Source organism: Pleurodeles waltl, chromosome 4_1 (assembly GCF_031143425.1).
Source record: "Pleurodeles waltl isolate 20211129_DDA chromosome 4_1, aPleWal1.hap1.20221129, whole genome shotgun sequence".
NCBI classification, from domain to species: Eukaryota; Metazoa; Chordata; class Amphibia; order Caudata; family Salamandridae; genus Pleurodeles; species Pleurodeles waltl.
In genome coordinates, this window is record NC_090442.1 from 363,793,859 (window position 1) to 363,812,992 (window position 19,134).

Consider the following 19,134-nt stretch of genomic DNA (forward strand, 5'->3'; position numbering starts at 1 on the left):
TAATTTGTAATCGCCACAAAGGAATCCTGGAAATCGTCCGGCACTGCTTTAGTACCCTCGCCACAGAAGAATGGTCTGAGAGGTGGGTTTCAGTGCCAACCCTTCTCAAACAGGTCCATATGGTTAGGATATATTAAAGTCTCCTGTGGTCTTACGAGTCAGAGAGAGGCACCAAGATTGGCACGTTGACGGGTTCTAAATCCAGCAGATGTCATCCATTACTCGTTTAATACTACTTCCATTTGTGGTTTCGTTCTATCTCTAGGTGGATGTCTGTCCAATTGACCATAGAGTATAAAGTTAAAGTTACCCACCCATAGAAACTGTGGGGCTGCTTGACCTATAATTTGTCTAAAAAAAATAATTCCTTGTCATCTGTATGGGCATGTATATACTCACTGTGCATGTATCTGTGCCATCCGGTGTGCCACGCACCAACACATATCGGCCCATAGGATCTGAAATAGTCATCCAACATTGGAACAGAACTGCAGCACCAATCCAGGTCATTGCCCCATGTGAGTATGAAGAATGACAAACTGCTACAATATGCCCCCTTAATTAGTTACACAGTTTATCAATCTCCAGCTTCAGCAGGTGTGTGTCTTACAAAAATGCGATTTGGGCACCCCATCCTTTAAGGTAATCAAGCACTCTATAATGTTTGGGGGTAGTGATTTAAGCCTCTAATATCCTAAGAGATAAGTTGCCATTTTCAGGAATCGGGAGTATTGACTGAGACAGGAGCATCAAAGGCAATTGTAGCAGGTAAGGCAACCTGGCCCAGGAAAAGGGGGCATATGGTGTTTCAGGATAGCCACCATCTAAGCACACATCAGATTCCTGAAGTTAACAAAAATTCAAAGCATTCCAGTCCACATAAGCTTGTCCTTCTCTATTCCTCCCTAAAGGCCGATGCTGCAACAAAAAGAAATAGTGGCACCCGTTCAATGGTTGTGGGAGTCACTCCTTCAGAGGGTTGTTCTAAACACAGCCCTCCCACCCATTGAAATAACTTCCCAACGGTGACAACCTAGTGTATAATGTAAGCAGCAGAGCCAAGAACACAATTCCCTGTTCCCAGTACACCATACTGCTCATTGACTTCCAGCAATATTACTGAGAGGGATGACCCACCCTTGTGATTGCAATAATCATAAATTTAAGAAATAGAAGTTCTCAACCCCCATTCATGTGTCCAATCTCATACATAGTTCAAAGGATATATGGTGAATGCAAGGACCTATGGGATTCAGTATGCCCACAAAGGGACCTTCTGCCAGAGGTGAAGGCCCTCACCTCTCTTCCAAACTTCAAGATGCCTCAAATGGTACCATCTTATTATACGGGGTCTAAGTCAATCACGTCCTGGTTGTCCTTTTCAACATTATCATGTTCAATGATTGTGTTGGCAGCCCAGGGTCAAATCGTTCCACCCATACCTTCTTTAGCCATTATTCCAACGTCCTGTATTACATGCTATGGTGTACGGTCACCCTGGCTGGATGTATTCACTTGTTGCACTCTGCAGACCAAACAGGTCTCTACTGCCCCTTGTCATGCACTCCTTCTTGGGATCTTATTAGCCCTCTGTGACTGCCCAAGGGTCACTCTTTTGCAGCACTCCAACCAAATCCAGACTTCGGGCGAGGAGTAAAAAAAATAGCTTTTTTTATTTTGCAGTACTTTAAGGGGTATGGGGTAAAGGAGCATATACTTTAAACCAAGTGCTCGAAGTTTCAGCTATACATGTTTTCTGTTGCTCCTATACTTTCCTGGTACAGTTTAGAAAAATTGCAATGACCTGATGATGTACCTCTTGGAGAATGACTTCTCTCTCACTGTAATTTAGGAACTCATAATGCAGCGGAGCACCACACAGTGGTCTAGAAGTCAGCGCCCTTTCCGTTCTTTCATCACAAACATTGGGGAAAGAGAGCGGGCCGAAATTCATACGTGCTCCATCTCTGGAGGGAGCGCCTAGGGCAATATGTTCTCTGCTTAGCTCAAGAAACCCCAGGAACTGCACGTTATTCCTTGAGTGTGGCCCTCCGCAACCTCAACACTACATTCAAGATTCAAAACCAGCGTCCTAAGTGAGGTCCCTGTTTTCTTCAGTGTTGGTCCATCTGTGCCTAACCCTGCAATATCCCCCTCCATTGCATTACTTGATCCACTATTTTCGTGAGATCCACAAGGAGAAAGTTGACCTTAATTGTGACTCCCTCTGTCTTTGTTTCTAGCGAGTCTCTGGTATTTTGAATGGCCAGAAGGAGATCAGACAGTGTAGGTTAATTTTCCTGCTCTGACATGACAGCTACACGATTGTCACACCACTTACCACGCTGCTGCCAGTTCAGCGGTACCCTCCAAAGTGACAACGGTGGTAGAGCGCAGCAGGCCAACTCTGAGGAGGAAAACACATCCCAATCACTCCACTGTGGACCAGGAATGCAGGATCTGCGTTTGCCGCGAATATGTATTAAGGGAATTGTTCTTTTTATACCATAAGTTCAGGCAGAGCCAGGTTTACAGGTATACAGGCATGGCAGATCACAAACTGCACACCAGTCCATCCTCGGCTGTGTTTCGACCGTGGGGGAGGCCCATCCGCCCCACCTCTGGCAACCATGGCATCCCCTTGCACAGGAGTCACAGCCCAGGGGCCAATCATAATGCACTCAACCGTGGCCAAGTTCAATCCCTCTGGGCTCATGTCCCCACTCAGAAGACCCCCAATGGCTCGACTCACTGTAGAGTCAGGTCTTCAGATTGGGCGTCTCAGGTCCTACTGCATGTGTCACCACTGTGTTGCTTGAGCAACTCGGCCCCCGTGAACCTGCAGCCCCAGCCTAGTTGCAGCTGTCTCCAGAGGCCTGAGGCACCATGCAGACAGGTAAGACTGTCCATTGCAGTCAATTCAGTGCAAAATCGGTGTTGTGTGGCAGGATTCCACAGGATTAATGTGGGGCATACATGATCTAATGTGACTCACTTGTTGGACATCTTGAGACGTCATGAACATCCCTCCCCTGAACTACTCCCACCCACTCCAATTGATACTGTTTGTGTCATATATAGAAAAAAAGGAGCAAATGCATCAAAATTACAAACTTTCTTTCAAGCCTTGTGATTATTAATGAAGTTGTCCCACAGGGATCTATTCTCTGTCCTACCATTGTCAGCCTATATATGGCAATAACATTCTCTGTCTTTAACCAGCATTCAAATTCTGCATCAGATGTGACGAATATACTTTGAATGTCTTTGTCTAACTCTTCACGTCTGTACCTCCCCATTCTCTCTTTGTGTGTGCTAGGGTGGAGCAGCCATGGTAAAAACGAATGTCCTGATTCACAAAGATAAACTTACATGTTAGTGTAAGTTTACTTTTTTTTTTTATTCACAGAGGAATTTTACTAGTAGTATCTTAACCACGGCCTATCTTTTTATACGCGGAGCCTCCTCCACCAGTGCGGAGACTCCACACTCTTAAAGATACTACTTTAAAAATTTCTTTGTGAATTCCAGAAAGTTTACCTTTGTGAATCGAGCCTGAACTGTAGTTATATGTATCAATGATGATGGTAGTTACCACTTTGTTGACCTCTGTGACGGCCTATTGTAGTATATTTTTTTAAGCTCTAACCATGTTGCATAGATGCATTGCCAAGATCCATGGTGAATTCTTGTCCAGGGAACACTTTTTTACTTCAAACTTAGTAGAACACGTGCAGAGATCGAATTAACATGTTTTTGTATGTGGTATGGTACATATAATACATAACTGGATTAGTAAGAGTGACAGATGCCTGCAACGTGGAGTTTCTTCGTCCTGTCTTAATAATGTGACTGCCTGTCATTCACAGCAACCTGGATCTCTATCAGGTCTCACAATAAGCAGTTGGGTTTGTGTTGCAGATGACACAGCGCAAACCACCTCAGACTATGACAGCACTCATGAAACCAACAACAGCGACAGTAGCGACATTGTACAGAACGACGATGAGCCCGATTCCACAAAAGACCCGGTACAGATGCGAAAGGGATCGATCTGTCGGACGCACCGGCCGGAGAGTCTCATATTGCACCCTTTAACATCACCGGGGGTAATTCTATTTATTTTTCTGAAAACATATATTGTCATTTTATATAGCGTTGGGCCACTAAAATAGGATATGATATTTCAAAATGGAGGCACGTGCATTTCATTTCGCATTGACAACCTTGCACTGTTGACATTTGGATCATCTCATTGTAACCCCCAACGACATGTGGCCTATGGAGAAGCATCACTGAGTATTGCACTGAGGAGAACCTTCTTTCCGAACTGAAAGGTACATACTGGGAAGAGTTGGAAGGCAATATATTGTGTGGCTTATGGTAATGTTACTGAAGTACATTCAGTTGCCCTAAAATGTTTTATTTTTTTGCCCCACACAATACTCATTTGGGTGAAGCTGAATTGTTAACATGGATTAAACGACACTAGAGATCGAACAAACAAAACTTCTGTACGTTTTAAGTGTGACTTAAGCCCAGATATTAAGGACTAAGCAACATTTAAGTCAGTGGTAGGTCACAAATGGGAAAAGAAAAAACATTTTGATTCGGGACTAAATTATTTGTGAAAGAGGCATATTTAATGGCATTTAAATGGACGAGGTTGACTATTACAACCCACTTGGCAATACTACTGGTAGGCTTCAGGGACTAGTTTCACTTTGTACAAAATTAACTCCCTTGTAATATATGTAGGTATTGCTTGTTCTCTGAGTAGACTCAAGTGCTTGATGGGTGGGTAACCATACTTCACTCAGGCATTATTTTAATGACTAAGGAATGCAGCACAATACAATGGGAATTCCCTATTGCCCTCCTTTATTCTTTCTATACTAATTCACACTTCCAGGCAAACACAGATTTGCGAATGTACTTTTGTAAATGCACATGTAATGAACTGTGTTATGAAACTGAGCATGCATGCAAATTTTCATTAGTCGAGATTTAGGATGTCCACTTTTGAAGTTAGACTAATTGGGCTGGTAGCATTCATAGCTAGTATGTCAAAGTAATGGTTCTCTTCTTGTCCTGCATTTTCTATCTGTTTACGCTCTGTGGGAAATTGCTGAGATTTACAAGAAGGCCTGTTATGACTATTGTTGAGAATCCTGTTGTTTGATACATAGCAAGTACTATTTCATGTCAGCAAGGGTAATCATACAATATCATTCCTCTTAAACCCTTTCTGTGGCTCTATCATAATTAGGAACTCTTAGTATTACAAAACTTCTATAACTGATGATTGTTTTTGTGAAATAACACTGTACTTTAGATTAACCATTTAACCCAATCTTCTTTGATGCAGGACAAGCCAATTCTCGCTCCAGAGCCTCTTGTCATGGATGGTTTGGACTCTATCATGAAGGAGCTAAACAATTGGAACTTTCCAATTTTTGAATTAGTGGAAAAAACAGGAAAGAAATGTGGTCGTATTCTTAGTCAGGTAAGTAGTGGCTAACTGAACATTACTGGCACAATGGCAGATCATATCAGGTTCCACACAAGCACTCACTATGCTATCCGGACTGGTCTCTTGCTCTACATGTCAGCATATCAAATGGTTCTCTTTTCTACAGTGTTTAGAAATGGACGACCACTTACAGCCAGTGTTCAAAGTTTGAAGTTGCTCATGGTAAACCTGTGTCCTACTTCTGCTTCAGTTCCCATTCAGGTGCTGTATCATCATAAGCACAAGTACAAAAGTAAAGGTAACTACAAGGGATTTACTTAAGAATAATTTTATCGACAAGATGTTCTTATAAACTTAAGATGTCCAAACGTAACATCCAACTCAGTTAAATGCTTATTTAGCTCATATACCAACAAACTAATGAATCTATACACATGCATGTGTATGTGTTTTCAAAATTATATTTCAGAACAAATAAAGATAGCACAGACATTCAGGGGTTTAGGACATAAATCTCAAAGTACACGGACAGTGTGCACTCAAGAATCAAGAATCACAATTTAGATATTCTCCACAATATGCCAGTGTACCAAATGCCCTCTTTCCAGCATGTAATTAGAAATTGCATACAAAGATGTATGATGTTGGGTTATGCATCAGTGTTTCAGTCAAAGTGGTGACAAAGTAGTGATAACATTTTCAGGATTGTGTCTTTTGGGCGAGGATGGCAGACCCCTATAAGGTCAATATTGGACTGGGCTTGAGACTGATGAAATGCTTAGATAAGAAATTCAAACACAAGCAATCCTGTATATTCTGTAAAAAAAAGACTAGAAATCTTTCCTCGTAAAACAACTGATTTCAATACAAAGGAATAAGTATGTTCTTCAGACTTTATATTCAGTTCATGAGTTCACACACAAGGCAAGTATGTGCTGCGGAGGGATCAGGCAAACCATCTTTCAACAACATTCCCAAACCGTTGAATGCCTGATCCTAAGCTGCGCAGGCTCAGTGCAGAGCTGAGTGCCTGTTTTACGTACCTTTTCTATATAAAGTGAATTCATTTAACCCAATTTCTTCCATTAAGGGCACTAGTTCAGATAGCACAGGTCAGAAACAGAAAACAACAAACTCTGCTCATGGTTTCCGAGCTGTTCTCTTGCTCCGACTCCACAAAATATTGGGAAAATTAATTCACTCTACACACTTCAGGCACTTAAAAACAGGCGCTCAGCCAGTGGAGGTTATCAGTGTTTTATTGCCATGTCCCCTGTTAATGTTTACATTTTATTATGGTACTTCATGTATGTTGCTTAGTTATATTTTGTTGTTGACTTCACGTATGTCAACAAATGCTGCTGCCCAAAAGAGCACGTGCCTTGAAGGTTCCTGTTACAAGCAACCATTTACCACTGTCTAAGGTGGTAAAATAGTGCTGCTCCAGGTCTTGAACTTATGACAGCAGTGAGCCTCAAACTGCGGCAGAAACTGAGGGCCTGATTATGAGGCTGGTGGTCATGAGACTGCCAGCCTCGCAGTGACGGTTGGACTGCCTCATTGCAGGCAGTCCAACCTTCACATTACAACACAGGAGGGCGGGAGTGCATGTAGACTGCTGTCCCTGCTAGGAGCATTGTTCCCAATGGGCTATCAGCAGTCTGAGTTGTGGTCAGCCACTACTGTGCTGCACTGGGCGCTGCCGTGCTGATTACAACTCAACTTTCTGCCAGCCTTTTCATGGCAGGGACCCGCCATGAAAAGGCTGGCGGAAAGCCAGTGCCCACAGCGGGACCCCTGCACTGCCCATGCCCAAGGGCAGTGTAGGGGCCCCCTGCCGGGTACCCTTGGAATGCGCACTGTCTGCAGACAGTGCGCACTCCAAGAGTGCTAGTCTGCTACAGTATTGGTCTTGGCTCACTTAAGGGATCTGAGAGCGGTACTGTAGCACTGTTCCCGCCGGTCAGCCTGGCGGAAATTTTGTAGTACAGAGTTCCCGCTCGTCAGCCCGGCTGGAACATTGTAATACTTGTGGTGGGGACACCGCTGGCATTATGGCAGCATCCTCCCCTGAGTATGGCAGTGGGCTCGTCCGAGCGCAAAACTCATAATGAGGCCCTGAGTCTTAATTTAGTAGTCCCAGTCCTCACTGGATGTGATCCGATCGATCGTGGCAATATCAGTGTGTTGCTGTTTGAAATTGCTTTTTAAAACATGCTTTTGTTTCCACAAGCAGAGAAGGACATCTTTGGCCATAGCAGGTCGGGTGTTTATTTATAGAAAGGAAGTCTGGAGAAGAGGAATGAAGTAAGGAAATAATTCATAATAGTGGCATGAACTTCATGATGTCGCTGTCGTTTTTCAGAAGTCATTTAAAGGACAGCTCTTTCTCTTTAGTGCACTGCCAAGTACATCTAACACAGCACCTCAGGAAGAACACGCAAGGTCGAACCCTAAAAGGCTTTTAAGAAATCGTGTTGCCGAATACTGAAGCGGGGTGCTGGAAAGTTCCAGTTCACAAGACATACTGTGTTGGGCTGCAGATAGCTTACACGTTCTCAGCTACCAGACACAAACATGATCGAATTCCCTTGGGAAGAATTTGTGTATGGAAGGATGTCGGGCCGTTGGCATGTTTCTCAGGGCACAACCTAATCAACTCTTTCCAGTAAACACATTCAGGGGGGCAGGATCTGTAAAAAAGACCCATGTAAATAAACACACATGCACATCTCCCTCCCGGAATCAGCTTGCCTAGTGATACGCAGTAGAGTTGTGCAGCTGTTAAGCCTCAACAAAGGGGTTCATTTGGAAGGACATTTTTGTGAATTAGAAAAGGGAGAAAGCTGCTATGTTTTATTCGGAATTCAACTTCCAGAAAATGAATATTCACGCAAAATAAAGCAGTTCCACAAGAGTAAATAGCTTTAGTTTAGTACAAAATACAGTGATAAAATACACAAACGATTTGTTGGAGCATAAGGTATGTAACGTGTTTTATTACATCACACAAATGCAGACAACACTTTCATTCTGCTGAACCAGTTACATTTTGAAATGTTCTTCTATGATGTCTTACCTTGTAACACTCTACATACCTCTCGTGCAACCCTTCAACCTTGTTTCCACCGCCCAGATTTTCAAAACCTTTCAAAATAATCATTTGGCATCTGTCGTCTTGAGTAAACATTTCTCTTGGAAGGCAGTCCATATTTAACGTGCACTAAGTCATGAAATGCAATCAGTTTGTTTTACTTGCACAAACCAGAGTTCTCTGTGTCTGGTTTTCTGAAACTCGTCAGACTCACTGTACATGAAATCCATCGCAAGGGTTAGAAAACTGTGCTCATTTGTGAAGATTTATTCCAATGTATGTGTGCAGATTTACACATTTTCTGACTTCTCCAAGGTTTCCAAAAGTACTCCTTTGAATAGTGTCGGATAGCGATACATATTTCCCAATTATGTTCATTGGAAGGGAGTGCTGAATGTGCATTTGTACAGAATGAAACCCACAAAAGGTGAGAGAAGGAATGTTCATCAGTATAACGTGGATCCTTTGGCACAGGAAGTAGGCACTCACAACTGGCCATACCCTTAGGACGTTACATCAGACGCACAAAAGCACCAAGCCGCTGGTGATGGACAGCATAAAATGCATTTGCTCCTATTCTCAAATTCAGGTAAGTTCCTCCTCTCCAAACAAAGGACCAGCCAACACTCCAGGGGTAGAGTAACAAAATGTATTCAAGGAATAAGGGTTTCACATCATTTTTTGGCTTGACATATAGTCTTGTTCACAACGCTGGATGTTTCATCATTGTAAACTAATATCCACTGGAGTGCCGGCTGGTCCTTTGTTTATGAAGGAGAAACTTTATCTGAAAAAAAAAATATATATATATATATATACATATATATATATATTTGTGTGTGTGTGTGTGCTTATAAGAATAGCTATAGATAGTAGATATACACATATGGATAGATAGTAGACATTCCACATATGGTTAGACAAGACAGATATAGATAGGTAATAGATATACACACAAATGGAAGGCAGACTCATGATAACTTGTGAAGGGCTATGACCTGAATGAAAAGGTGAATAGAAATGGACTCCAGTTTTATAGGAATAGTGACAGAAAACATCGAACAGTGCAAGGATATCCCTTAATGGAGGGTTGTCGAGGCCAGTGGGAGTGGGAGTGGGAATTGGAACTTATCACTACTCCCTTTGGCTTTGAACATAGAATCCCTGACTTGTGAAATTAGAGGGGCAAATGATATTCCCAGGGTTACATTTGGCAGGGATGAGCGTAGAATCATGCTGTATGCCAATGATATGCTGGTAACAATGGGTTCTCAAGAAACCCCACTGCCAGCAGGAACACAACAACTGGAGGATCAGAGAAGCTGGCAGAATATATGATCAACTTTGACAAGTGGCAGATAAGGAATCTTACCATATTGCTAGTGAGGGCGACAAAGAGGGGAAATAAATATTCATTTAAATGGGCAAGGAAACAGTTCACTTATTTCAGAGTTAAGATTATACTTAAACTACAGGGGATTTTTGAGCCAATTATCCATTGTTGGCAGATGCTGTTTCAAAAGACCTACATAGGTGGTCACCTCATGTCATATCCTGGATAGCGACACTAGATGTCAGAAGGATGAAAATCCTACCACAATTTTTATATTTATTTTAGACACGCACAATTCCATTGGAACACTCCTTTCATACATGGGTACAAAAACATATAACAAAATGTTTATAGAAAGAGACTCGAACTCTCGACCCAGAGTTAGAACCCTGTAGAAAAACAAGGTGGCGGGGGGACTGGCACTTCTGAACCTTTAATTATACAATAAGGCAGCACACTGTGTGCTATAACTGAATGGTTGCAATCTTCCTTCAGTAATGCATGGAACCACGTGGACCATGTAGTTACAAAACAGCCACTATGTGGGATCTTTTTTGGCTCAAGAAATAGTAACAACTTTTTTACATGTAGTTAAGCGAACTAACTGCAAATACACTCACTGCACGTGATGGAGTGCCACTAGACCGTGGCTTACTACATTCCGCTCCTCATAATGCCCAATCCACTTAAACAAAATCTTTTCACGAGCAGCTGTAAAGGGTCCCTTCAGTAAAGGGTAAGATAGAGGATGTAGGTTTATTTCAGATCTTTTCAAAGATGGGGGAAATAAATCTTACAATCAATGCAAAATCGACTTTTGGGTGGATGAAAAAGAATGGCTTCACTATGCGCAATTAAGGCATTGGGTATTAAACCCCCCCTCCCAAATAAAGCAGAGGCAATTACAGGAAAGATCAAATTTGAAACTCTGCTCTCTAAACTTGGAGGAGCTTATAGAGTAATCTCACAAACATATGTGGCCTTCCAGGAAGGGGAGGGATGCATGCAATGGTCATATAGGAAGAAGAGCAGGGCAGAGATAATACGCAAAAAATGGAAACAACTAAGGAAAGCTATTCATGCAAGCTCAGTGAGTATTAAGAACAGGGAAATCCATTATTAGTTTTTATATCAAGGACATTGCACACAGGTTAATCCAAAAAGAATATACTCACAAAGAAAAATGGCAGAGGGGCTGTGGGTCAATTGGGACATTACTACATACATGGTGGGAAAATGGAAAAATAAGGTATAAGGTAGCAAATGCATTGAAAAAATACTGGGTTTCATCCTGCCATCTGACCATAATCCAGATAATCGGGAATGATGAATGTCTGTTTGTAATAACTTTTTAGTGAGACCGAAAACAAATACCTCCTTCAATTGGAAAAAATAAAGAACCACCGCTCATTACACAACAGTACCAAAGGCTATGGTCACACTTAAAGATGGAGCGATTAAGCAGTGACATAGAAAAGTCACATATAACTTTTAAAGATAGCTGGGGATCACGCAGAGATGGACTGAAGAGTGTGACGCCTCATACGCTTTGCCCTCTGATAGAGAGCTGTGGGAATACCTGCAAGTTAGGAAGAAAAATGAAATGGGTAAAAAGGCACGTGAAAAGAATATAGCCATGAAGGAAGCAGTCACAAAAGTCCTGATGGAGGAATTGTATGCAAAAACTCAAATCACGTCAAGGTAGGGAACCGGAAGGATCTGAAGAATCTAAATTGGTAAAGACAGGTATATGACCTGATTGTTATGATTCTTAGTTGGGAATGTATAAATTATAACTGTTGAAAAAATGAAAAATATTTTAAAAGAAATGTGTTTGACCTGATCATATTTCCTATCTGCTTCAACAACAGGTAATAACAAGCATTTGCAATGCAATAGGTCTCGCATTTGCTTGACTTATATCTATTGTAATTGTAAATTTATATTTGTACTTTTCTTGCCACATAGATTGGTCAACCCTGCCTCATAATTTCATCTTTGCCTGCCAAATAATTCCAGTGGTCCAGCATATAACTAAAGCTCTTCTATTTACCTTCTTCCTCTATCTGCAGCAAAAAATGAAAACGTTGCCATTTAGCATTTTTATTTAAATCTACCATGCGAATTCCAATAAAATAACACTTTCACCACCCCACAATCAGAGCTCCTGGCTGGCTAACACACTCTCCTCAAAAAGGACACAGGACTGCCACAGAGGAGAAATAAACTAGAAGGGTCACCCAAACATATCAAGAGTGTTCAAACAGTCATAGTGTAATAAGGATGTTAAGTTGGCCTGAATTATGGTCATAATTGTAATAAGGAGAGATTATTAAAACACGTACAATTACCATTTAAACCTTTATCAGAAATAAACTTTTGGCATTAGACTTTAATGCTAAAAACAGATACTTGAGGGCACCATAACAAAAACTATTTGTAAGAAACATGGTCATGTAATCATTTTGTTAGCCCCTAGAGGACATGAACCCATGCAAAACAGGAGAAAATGATGCAGTGTAACCATATACTTAGCCCCTGAGGATGTTTTTCAGGGCTAGGAGGCCTACTGCAATGATAATCCACTGTACCATATATTTAGCCCCTAGATGACATAGGCCCTCATTCTGACCTTGGCGGTCGGCGGAGAGGCGGCGGTCGGACCGCGAACAGACCGGCGGTCAGAAAAATGGCATTCTGACCGCGGCGGTCACCGCCGCGATCGACCGCCACTTCCCCACTCCGACCGCCACGGCGGTCATGACCACCGGGCTGGAGTTTGCGCACTCCGGCCCGGCGGTCGTCCCGAGACCGCCAACGGTATCATGACCTGCCTACCGCCGCGGTTTCTGGTGGTCGGGAACCGCCATGCGAACCATGGCGGTAAGCACTATCGGGGCCAGGGAATTCCTTCCCTGGCACTGATAGGGGTCTCCCCCACCCCCCACTACCCACCCGAGTCCTCCCCCCACACCCTCCACCCCCCTGCCACCCCCCAGAGGTGGTACGAACCCCCTCCCCACCCACACCCCGACATGCACATACATGCACCCCGACATGCACACACCCCCAACATGCACATATACACACCCCCTACACACACATACACAACGGGGACACATACCCGCACACATACATGCAGACATGCGCACCTGCCGAACAGCACACATTACCCATAGACACAGCAGCACCCCCCGCCCGCATACACGCACTCACACACCCCCTCTACACACTCACATGCACTCCCCCATACACGCCCACATCACACAACACCCCCCCTCCCCCTCCCCTCACGGACGGTCAACTTACCTTGTGCGTTGGTCCTCCGGGAGACGACGGGAGCCATGGGGAGGTGACCGCCAACAGAACACCGCCAACAGAAGACCGCCACACAGATATGTGGGTCGTAATTCTGTGGGCGGTGTTCTGCTGGCGTGGCGGTGGAGGTTGACCAGTCTCCACTTTTCCACCGACCGCCAGTGTGGCTGCTGGCGGTTTCCCGGCGGAACGCTCCCAGGGGTCGGAATGCGCACAGCGGCATACCGCTGCGGTCGGCGGTCTTCACCGCGGCGGTAACTCGGCGGTCTCGCGAAAAGACCGCCAAGGTCAGAATGAGGGCCATAGTGTATTACACATTTCAGAGGTAACAGGCCTATAGCAATGCCATTTCAGACAAGGCCCTTAAAACACAAGCTATTCCCAGCTGTTAAACAAAAGTTCCAACCATGAGAATACACTGAATGGTGGCAGTAGTAATTAGTTTGGGGTCCTCACTAACCTAGTGTGGGTTTTCAGAGATGATATAGACAGAAAAGGTGTGCCATGCTGAATATTTTGGTGGTGGTCCCATTGCCCTAGGGCCACCACAAGCTGAGTTAGGAGCAAAAATGTTTTGTAAAAGTAATGGCAAACAAAGCATTTTGTGGTGATTTTCCCAAGTGCAGTGAATATTGTAGTGTTGGCTCTCCCGTTGTGCCAGGAGAGCTGCTTTCGCTTTGAGGATTTGTGTTTTACGTAAATCATTTATCAATTTCAAGTGTTTTAAAGGGAGAGCCACAAAAAATGACTCAGATTAGGTAACTGAGAACAATGTGACCAACACTCCAATATCGCTGATCGAGTTTACGTTGTTGTGCCTGTTCATGCTTTGAGCGCTATGGCCACCATGCAGCACAAAGGGGAGAGACAAAAGAAAACAATTGTTTGCCCACGCTGAAGTATATCAGCAATTGTGCAATAATCCATGTATCAGAGGCAGTCTGCAAGGCATGACAAAAACAGCCTCAAGACGGGACAAATGTAAAGCATTTACCAGTGACATCAAGTGATTTTTGAAAGGCAAGCCCAGGGACAAATGAAAGTGATGGCTGTGAGATGGGCATGGTTAAAAGCCCACAACACTTACAACAGGTCAAATCGCTTGCGTGCTTGATCTAAAAAAAGGCCCATCACTTCAATTATAAATGAATGATGCCAGCACTACAACCCGTGTGGGTCCAGTAAGGGGACAGTAGTGATTGAATGAATTACGGAGTGATTGAATGTGAATGAGTATAAAATCATGTAGGTAAATGTGTGAGTGAAGATCTGGGTTACTGAATGTAAAAGTGAATGGTTGTGTTAGTGAATAAAGTGTAACTGAATCTGAATGTAGGTGTTATCAAGAACACAATTCAGTGCACCAGTGATTGAAGATAAAAAATGATTTGGTGTGTGAAAGAGCTTCAGTAAGCATGAAAGTGTGCATATGTGAGAGGCTGAATCTGTAAATGGGTGTGCAATACATTCATGTATTTGTGAATGTAAATGAAAGTAAGTTGTTTTATAAATTAGCATTGGATTGACCAAATAAATATTTGAGTGAGTGGATCTGTGAATGGGTGAAAGTTAGTGTTAAAGATTGCAAGTATAGATGGCGTGATGTGTAAGTGAATACGATTGAATACATGAATGAGCATTTTCGGGACTCTCAATGCATTAGTATGATTTTGAATGCAAGGGTGGCCTCATGGATATGAGTGAATATATGTTTGACTCAGTGAATTCATGTGAATGGGTGGATTAACATGAATATGTGAGCCAAAAAATGTGTGAATTTATAGAAGTGTCTATGAGAGAATAGGGGAGAGGTTCAATCTGTGAGTGACTGGATTTCTGAGGGACCGACTTGATGAGTAGGTGACTGTGTAACTCAATGGCTGCAAATGAATGATTGATTGAACATGTGAAAAAATGGAATCTCCCAAAGATATGTATGATTGAATTTTTTCAAGGATGTGGTATTTATGTAACACAAACCTAGTTGAAAGGCAGCAGAGTGGTGCACAGAGTCCAATGAAAAGACATATGTGAATACCTATGGAAAATATTTTTATTGAGTGAATGACCCTGTGATTGAATGAGTGTCAGTATGAGAAGATGATTTCAGGAGTGACTGTGTAGGTGACTGAATTTATAAGCGATTGAATGTCAGTTAGTGACTTTATAGCGAGTAAATGAATCTGCGAAAAATGTGACAATCAGGAAACAACAGAAACAATAAAAGAACCACTTGAAATAACTTGGAAGTATTAGTGATGTTACAGGGCCAGATGATCATTATAGTAAATTTAATTGAGAGGATTGAAGATTGAATAATTGTTATCAATTGACTATATATTGTGAAGTGTACTAAGGTGAACTATTAGCTAGATGAGTGCCTGACATTTATTTAATACATTCACCAGGGATTACGTTTGTTGGCATACAGGATCTTTTTTTGGGGGTATTCATCCTGTTCAGTGCACCTTCTGGGCTAATAACTAGTGAATTAAGAGCAGGAAGCGCCATCATGCTCTGTGAAAAATTCCCTAAATATAGCAATAGTGTGACTTTGACTACCTGAGTTACTTGGAGCATCTGAGTTATATAGTGCACAACAAAGTGAAGTGAGCGTGTGATTGGTTGACTATATAAGTGTGTAAAAGATTGAGGTCTTGGATATATGGATGGTTGGGTATGTCACTGAGAAAATATGTAAGTGGGGGAATGTGTGGATAGTTGTGAGAGTAAACGAATGAGTGAGTGGTTGAATGTTCGAGAATGAATACAATAAAAAGTGATTATATGCAGTGGTTGGGTATGTGAGAGAACTTGTGGTTGGTTGAATGTAAATGTGTCAATGTGTCTGTGACTTAAACTGTGAGAGGCTGGGTATTAAATGTGTAAACGTACGAGTGGCTGAGTTTTTCTGTGTATGACGAATTGTATGAGTTACTCAATGTGCAAGTGATTGAGCATTTGGTTGTTTGAATTACTAAGTTTGTGTGACTGTCTACATTAGTGGTTATATGTTTGCACGTATGAGCAAATAAATGATTGAGTGGCTGGAAACGAGAATGACATGGATGTGTGAGCATCTGCGTTCTTATTCCCCCTGCTGGCTGCAGAGCGTCAGATCACAGAAGCGTCACAGCCTTCATCTCCAACTGCAGAGACTGCAAAACGGATGTAGCCGCACAGAGCTTCTTTCAGTAATGCGCGCTGTGGGTGCGCACATTTGCTCACACCATCAGCCCCTCATGCGCCCAGACACCTTCACATTTTTACAGCTACACCTTCATTCACTTACGCATCCAAATTCAGCCATTCACACACACATACACTCAAATTCGAAAAAAATGAAATATACTTTATGCACATTTGCATACACTCACACATTCGCAAATCCAAATAGTGCCTCCTGCAGCTCTGAACACTCAGAGGCAGTGTCCTGTGCTGGTTCCCTTCTGCCGCTCTCCACAGGAACTCCCACAGCTGCAGGGATTCAGGGCCCGTGTTGCCCTTGGCAGAGAGATCTCTGTACACAAATGCTGGTGGGAGGGAGATTCTGCAATGCATCAGGTCCTCTTCCCCTCCCCCTCCCCCTCTCCTACTCCTGAGCGCGCACAAAGCCCACTCGGCTCTCTCTGATACATTCTGCCTGCTGCCACAGCCCGCAGGGGAACTGGCCACGGACAGATGTCACATGGTAGTTACCTGGCCAGGTACCACAACACTGCCGTCCTGTCCAGGTACATAGCCGCGTAAGGGAGAGACCTACACCACAGCCGGGCATCTCTCAAGGTCCTTACGAGGCTGAGCAGGCAGGCTTGCCTCTGCAGCGCAACCAGAGATCCACACCAAGTAGAGGAAAAGGAAACAAGCAGATACCTCTGCAGCAGCACTTGATGGAGACAGTGGAGGGGTTTCAAGAGGGGGGAGAGAGGGAGCAGAAATAAAGAGTTGATGTAAGATGGACTGTAGATAAGAAGAAAAAAAAAAAATGTATACAGTTTGAAATAAAGGAACCGACGGCCGCCATAAGCATTAGCGTGCAGGAGACACACAAAAGGAAAAAATAAGTTTGCTCGCAGCCAAACATATCGGCAAAAGTGCAATCAGCCATGTAACGGGGCGATGCCCAAGGCAGTAAGCAAACTGCCCAGAGGAGAGACAAACGTGAAACATTTGCCAATGATAGCAAATAATTTTTGAAGGGGAAGCCCATGACCGAGTGAACGTGGTGGGTGTGGTTAAAAGCCCAAATAGATAACTACATGTTGTAAAAGCAGCGCTTACGCGCTGCTATGCTCGACCTAACAAAATGGGAGATGTGGTCCTGGAGGCCAGTCGCTATTGTTTTTCCGGTTTAATTATTGTATTCAGATTTTTTTATACATGTATAATCCCCTAGCATTGCATTCTTCAAAGATGCATAAAAAATAAAATTGTTACAAACCAAAATATTATTAAATTAGCATGCAGTAAACATTACACTGTGTAGGGATAAATAATTAAGAGATAATTTGTAACATTATAAAGTTGGTTATATAAATAAATGTATCTTGTTCATTTATAAGACAAGAAAGTACTGCGAGTATACTATATATTAGAAGCACAGATGGCTGCACTGGCGTCCAAGAGAACCTTGCGGGATTGCAACTCTCTAAAACCATTTTTGTTTCTTCAAATTTGACTCCATAGGAGGTACCTCATTAACTTCTCATACAAAGGCCAGGGTGTCAGGTTACCCCTACCCTGTCCCCCTATACCTTCATTATTTTAAATGTGGCCTGCAATGGCGGCCACAATATTTCTGTTTGTTTTGCGGCCAGCCATTCAGAGTGAGTGCTGTTGCAGGACTTATGGAATCCTCTGAATCCCACAAGAGCGAGATGGCTGATGAGGGAAAAGAGGTCCTCACTGGCAATTATATTTCTCCACTATTTGAAATTGCACATCTGCAAGAATCTTGTGATACTCTTGTGTACCAAATCGTCCTCCAGATATCTTGAAGTGTGAGATTCTTGTGTACCCAACCGTTCAGATATATATGAATTTAAACATTAATTTCTTAAAAACATCTAAAGATATTTACACCAAATTACAAAATGGACACCACTAACTGGGTAGAGATCTAGCTTTGTGCCAAAATATAAAAAGGACACCACTACCTCAGTAAAGATCTAGCTTTGTGCTAAAGTTTGTTTATGTTTAATACCGTTCCGCTTTTTCTGGCCACTGCCTGGAGAAAAACTCTGAAACCTTCTAGGAAGAAGCTGCGGTAGGTGAACCTTCTTTTTTTTTTTTTTTTTTTTTTGGAAAGCCAAAGTTATTTGCTAAACAAGTTGCTGTCCGTCAGTCAGATTGCGGTACAATTTGAACATTGATTTCTCAAAAACTCTGAATGGATTTATGCCAGATCACAAAAAGCACTCTTTCTGCTGAAATATCTAGCATCCTGCTAAATTTGGTCTAAATCCATTTGTGTATCTCTGTTTATCTCCAGTAGCGCTTCTGTACTTATAATTCGGTTTAGGTTCCCATTAAAAAGCCATTTTGTAGTGGTTATTTTTAAGACCTTTGACACCATTTGACAACATCAGAATGGAACTTTCCAACAAACAAAAAAACATAAGTACACCCATTTTAGGTTCTTCGTGGCAAGTTTTGTGCAAATAGGAATAGGTAGTCCCTACAGTGGCATTTCCATTTTCACTCCCATTGGTTACTTTGTTCCTTGATACAGACAAACAACTGAACAGATTAACCTCCAACGTGGCACACAAGTAGAATTCTGCTCAAGGAAATGTGTCTCCTTGGTTTATACATCCAGTCAATAGTGTTTGAGAAATTGACATTTAAAAATCTGGGTATAAAGAGGTTACGTTTTAGAGGTATCTGGACCATTACTTTGTGGATCCTCTAGAGATT

General features: G+C 42.5%; 1 protein-coding gene across 3 annotated transcripts in view; it reads left to right on the forward strand.

Annotated features, from left to right (window-relative positions):
- Positions 1 to 19,134, forward strand: part of PDE3A (phosphodiesterase 3A) — a 955,418-nt gene that overhangs the window by 791,515 nt on the left and 144,769 nt on the right. For all 3 annotated transcript variants that reach the window (XM_069228518.1, XM_069228521.1, XM_069228520.1), the window contains 2 exons: positions 3,922 to 4,109; positions 5,369 to 5,506. In XM_069228518.1, the coding sequence (XP_069084619.1) occupies positions 3,922 to 4,109; positions 5,369 to 5,506 (326 nt within the window). The remainder of the gene's footprint in view (positions 1 to 3,921; positions 4,110 to 5,368; positions 5,507 to 19,134) is intronic.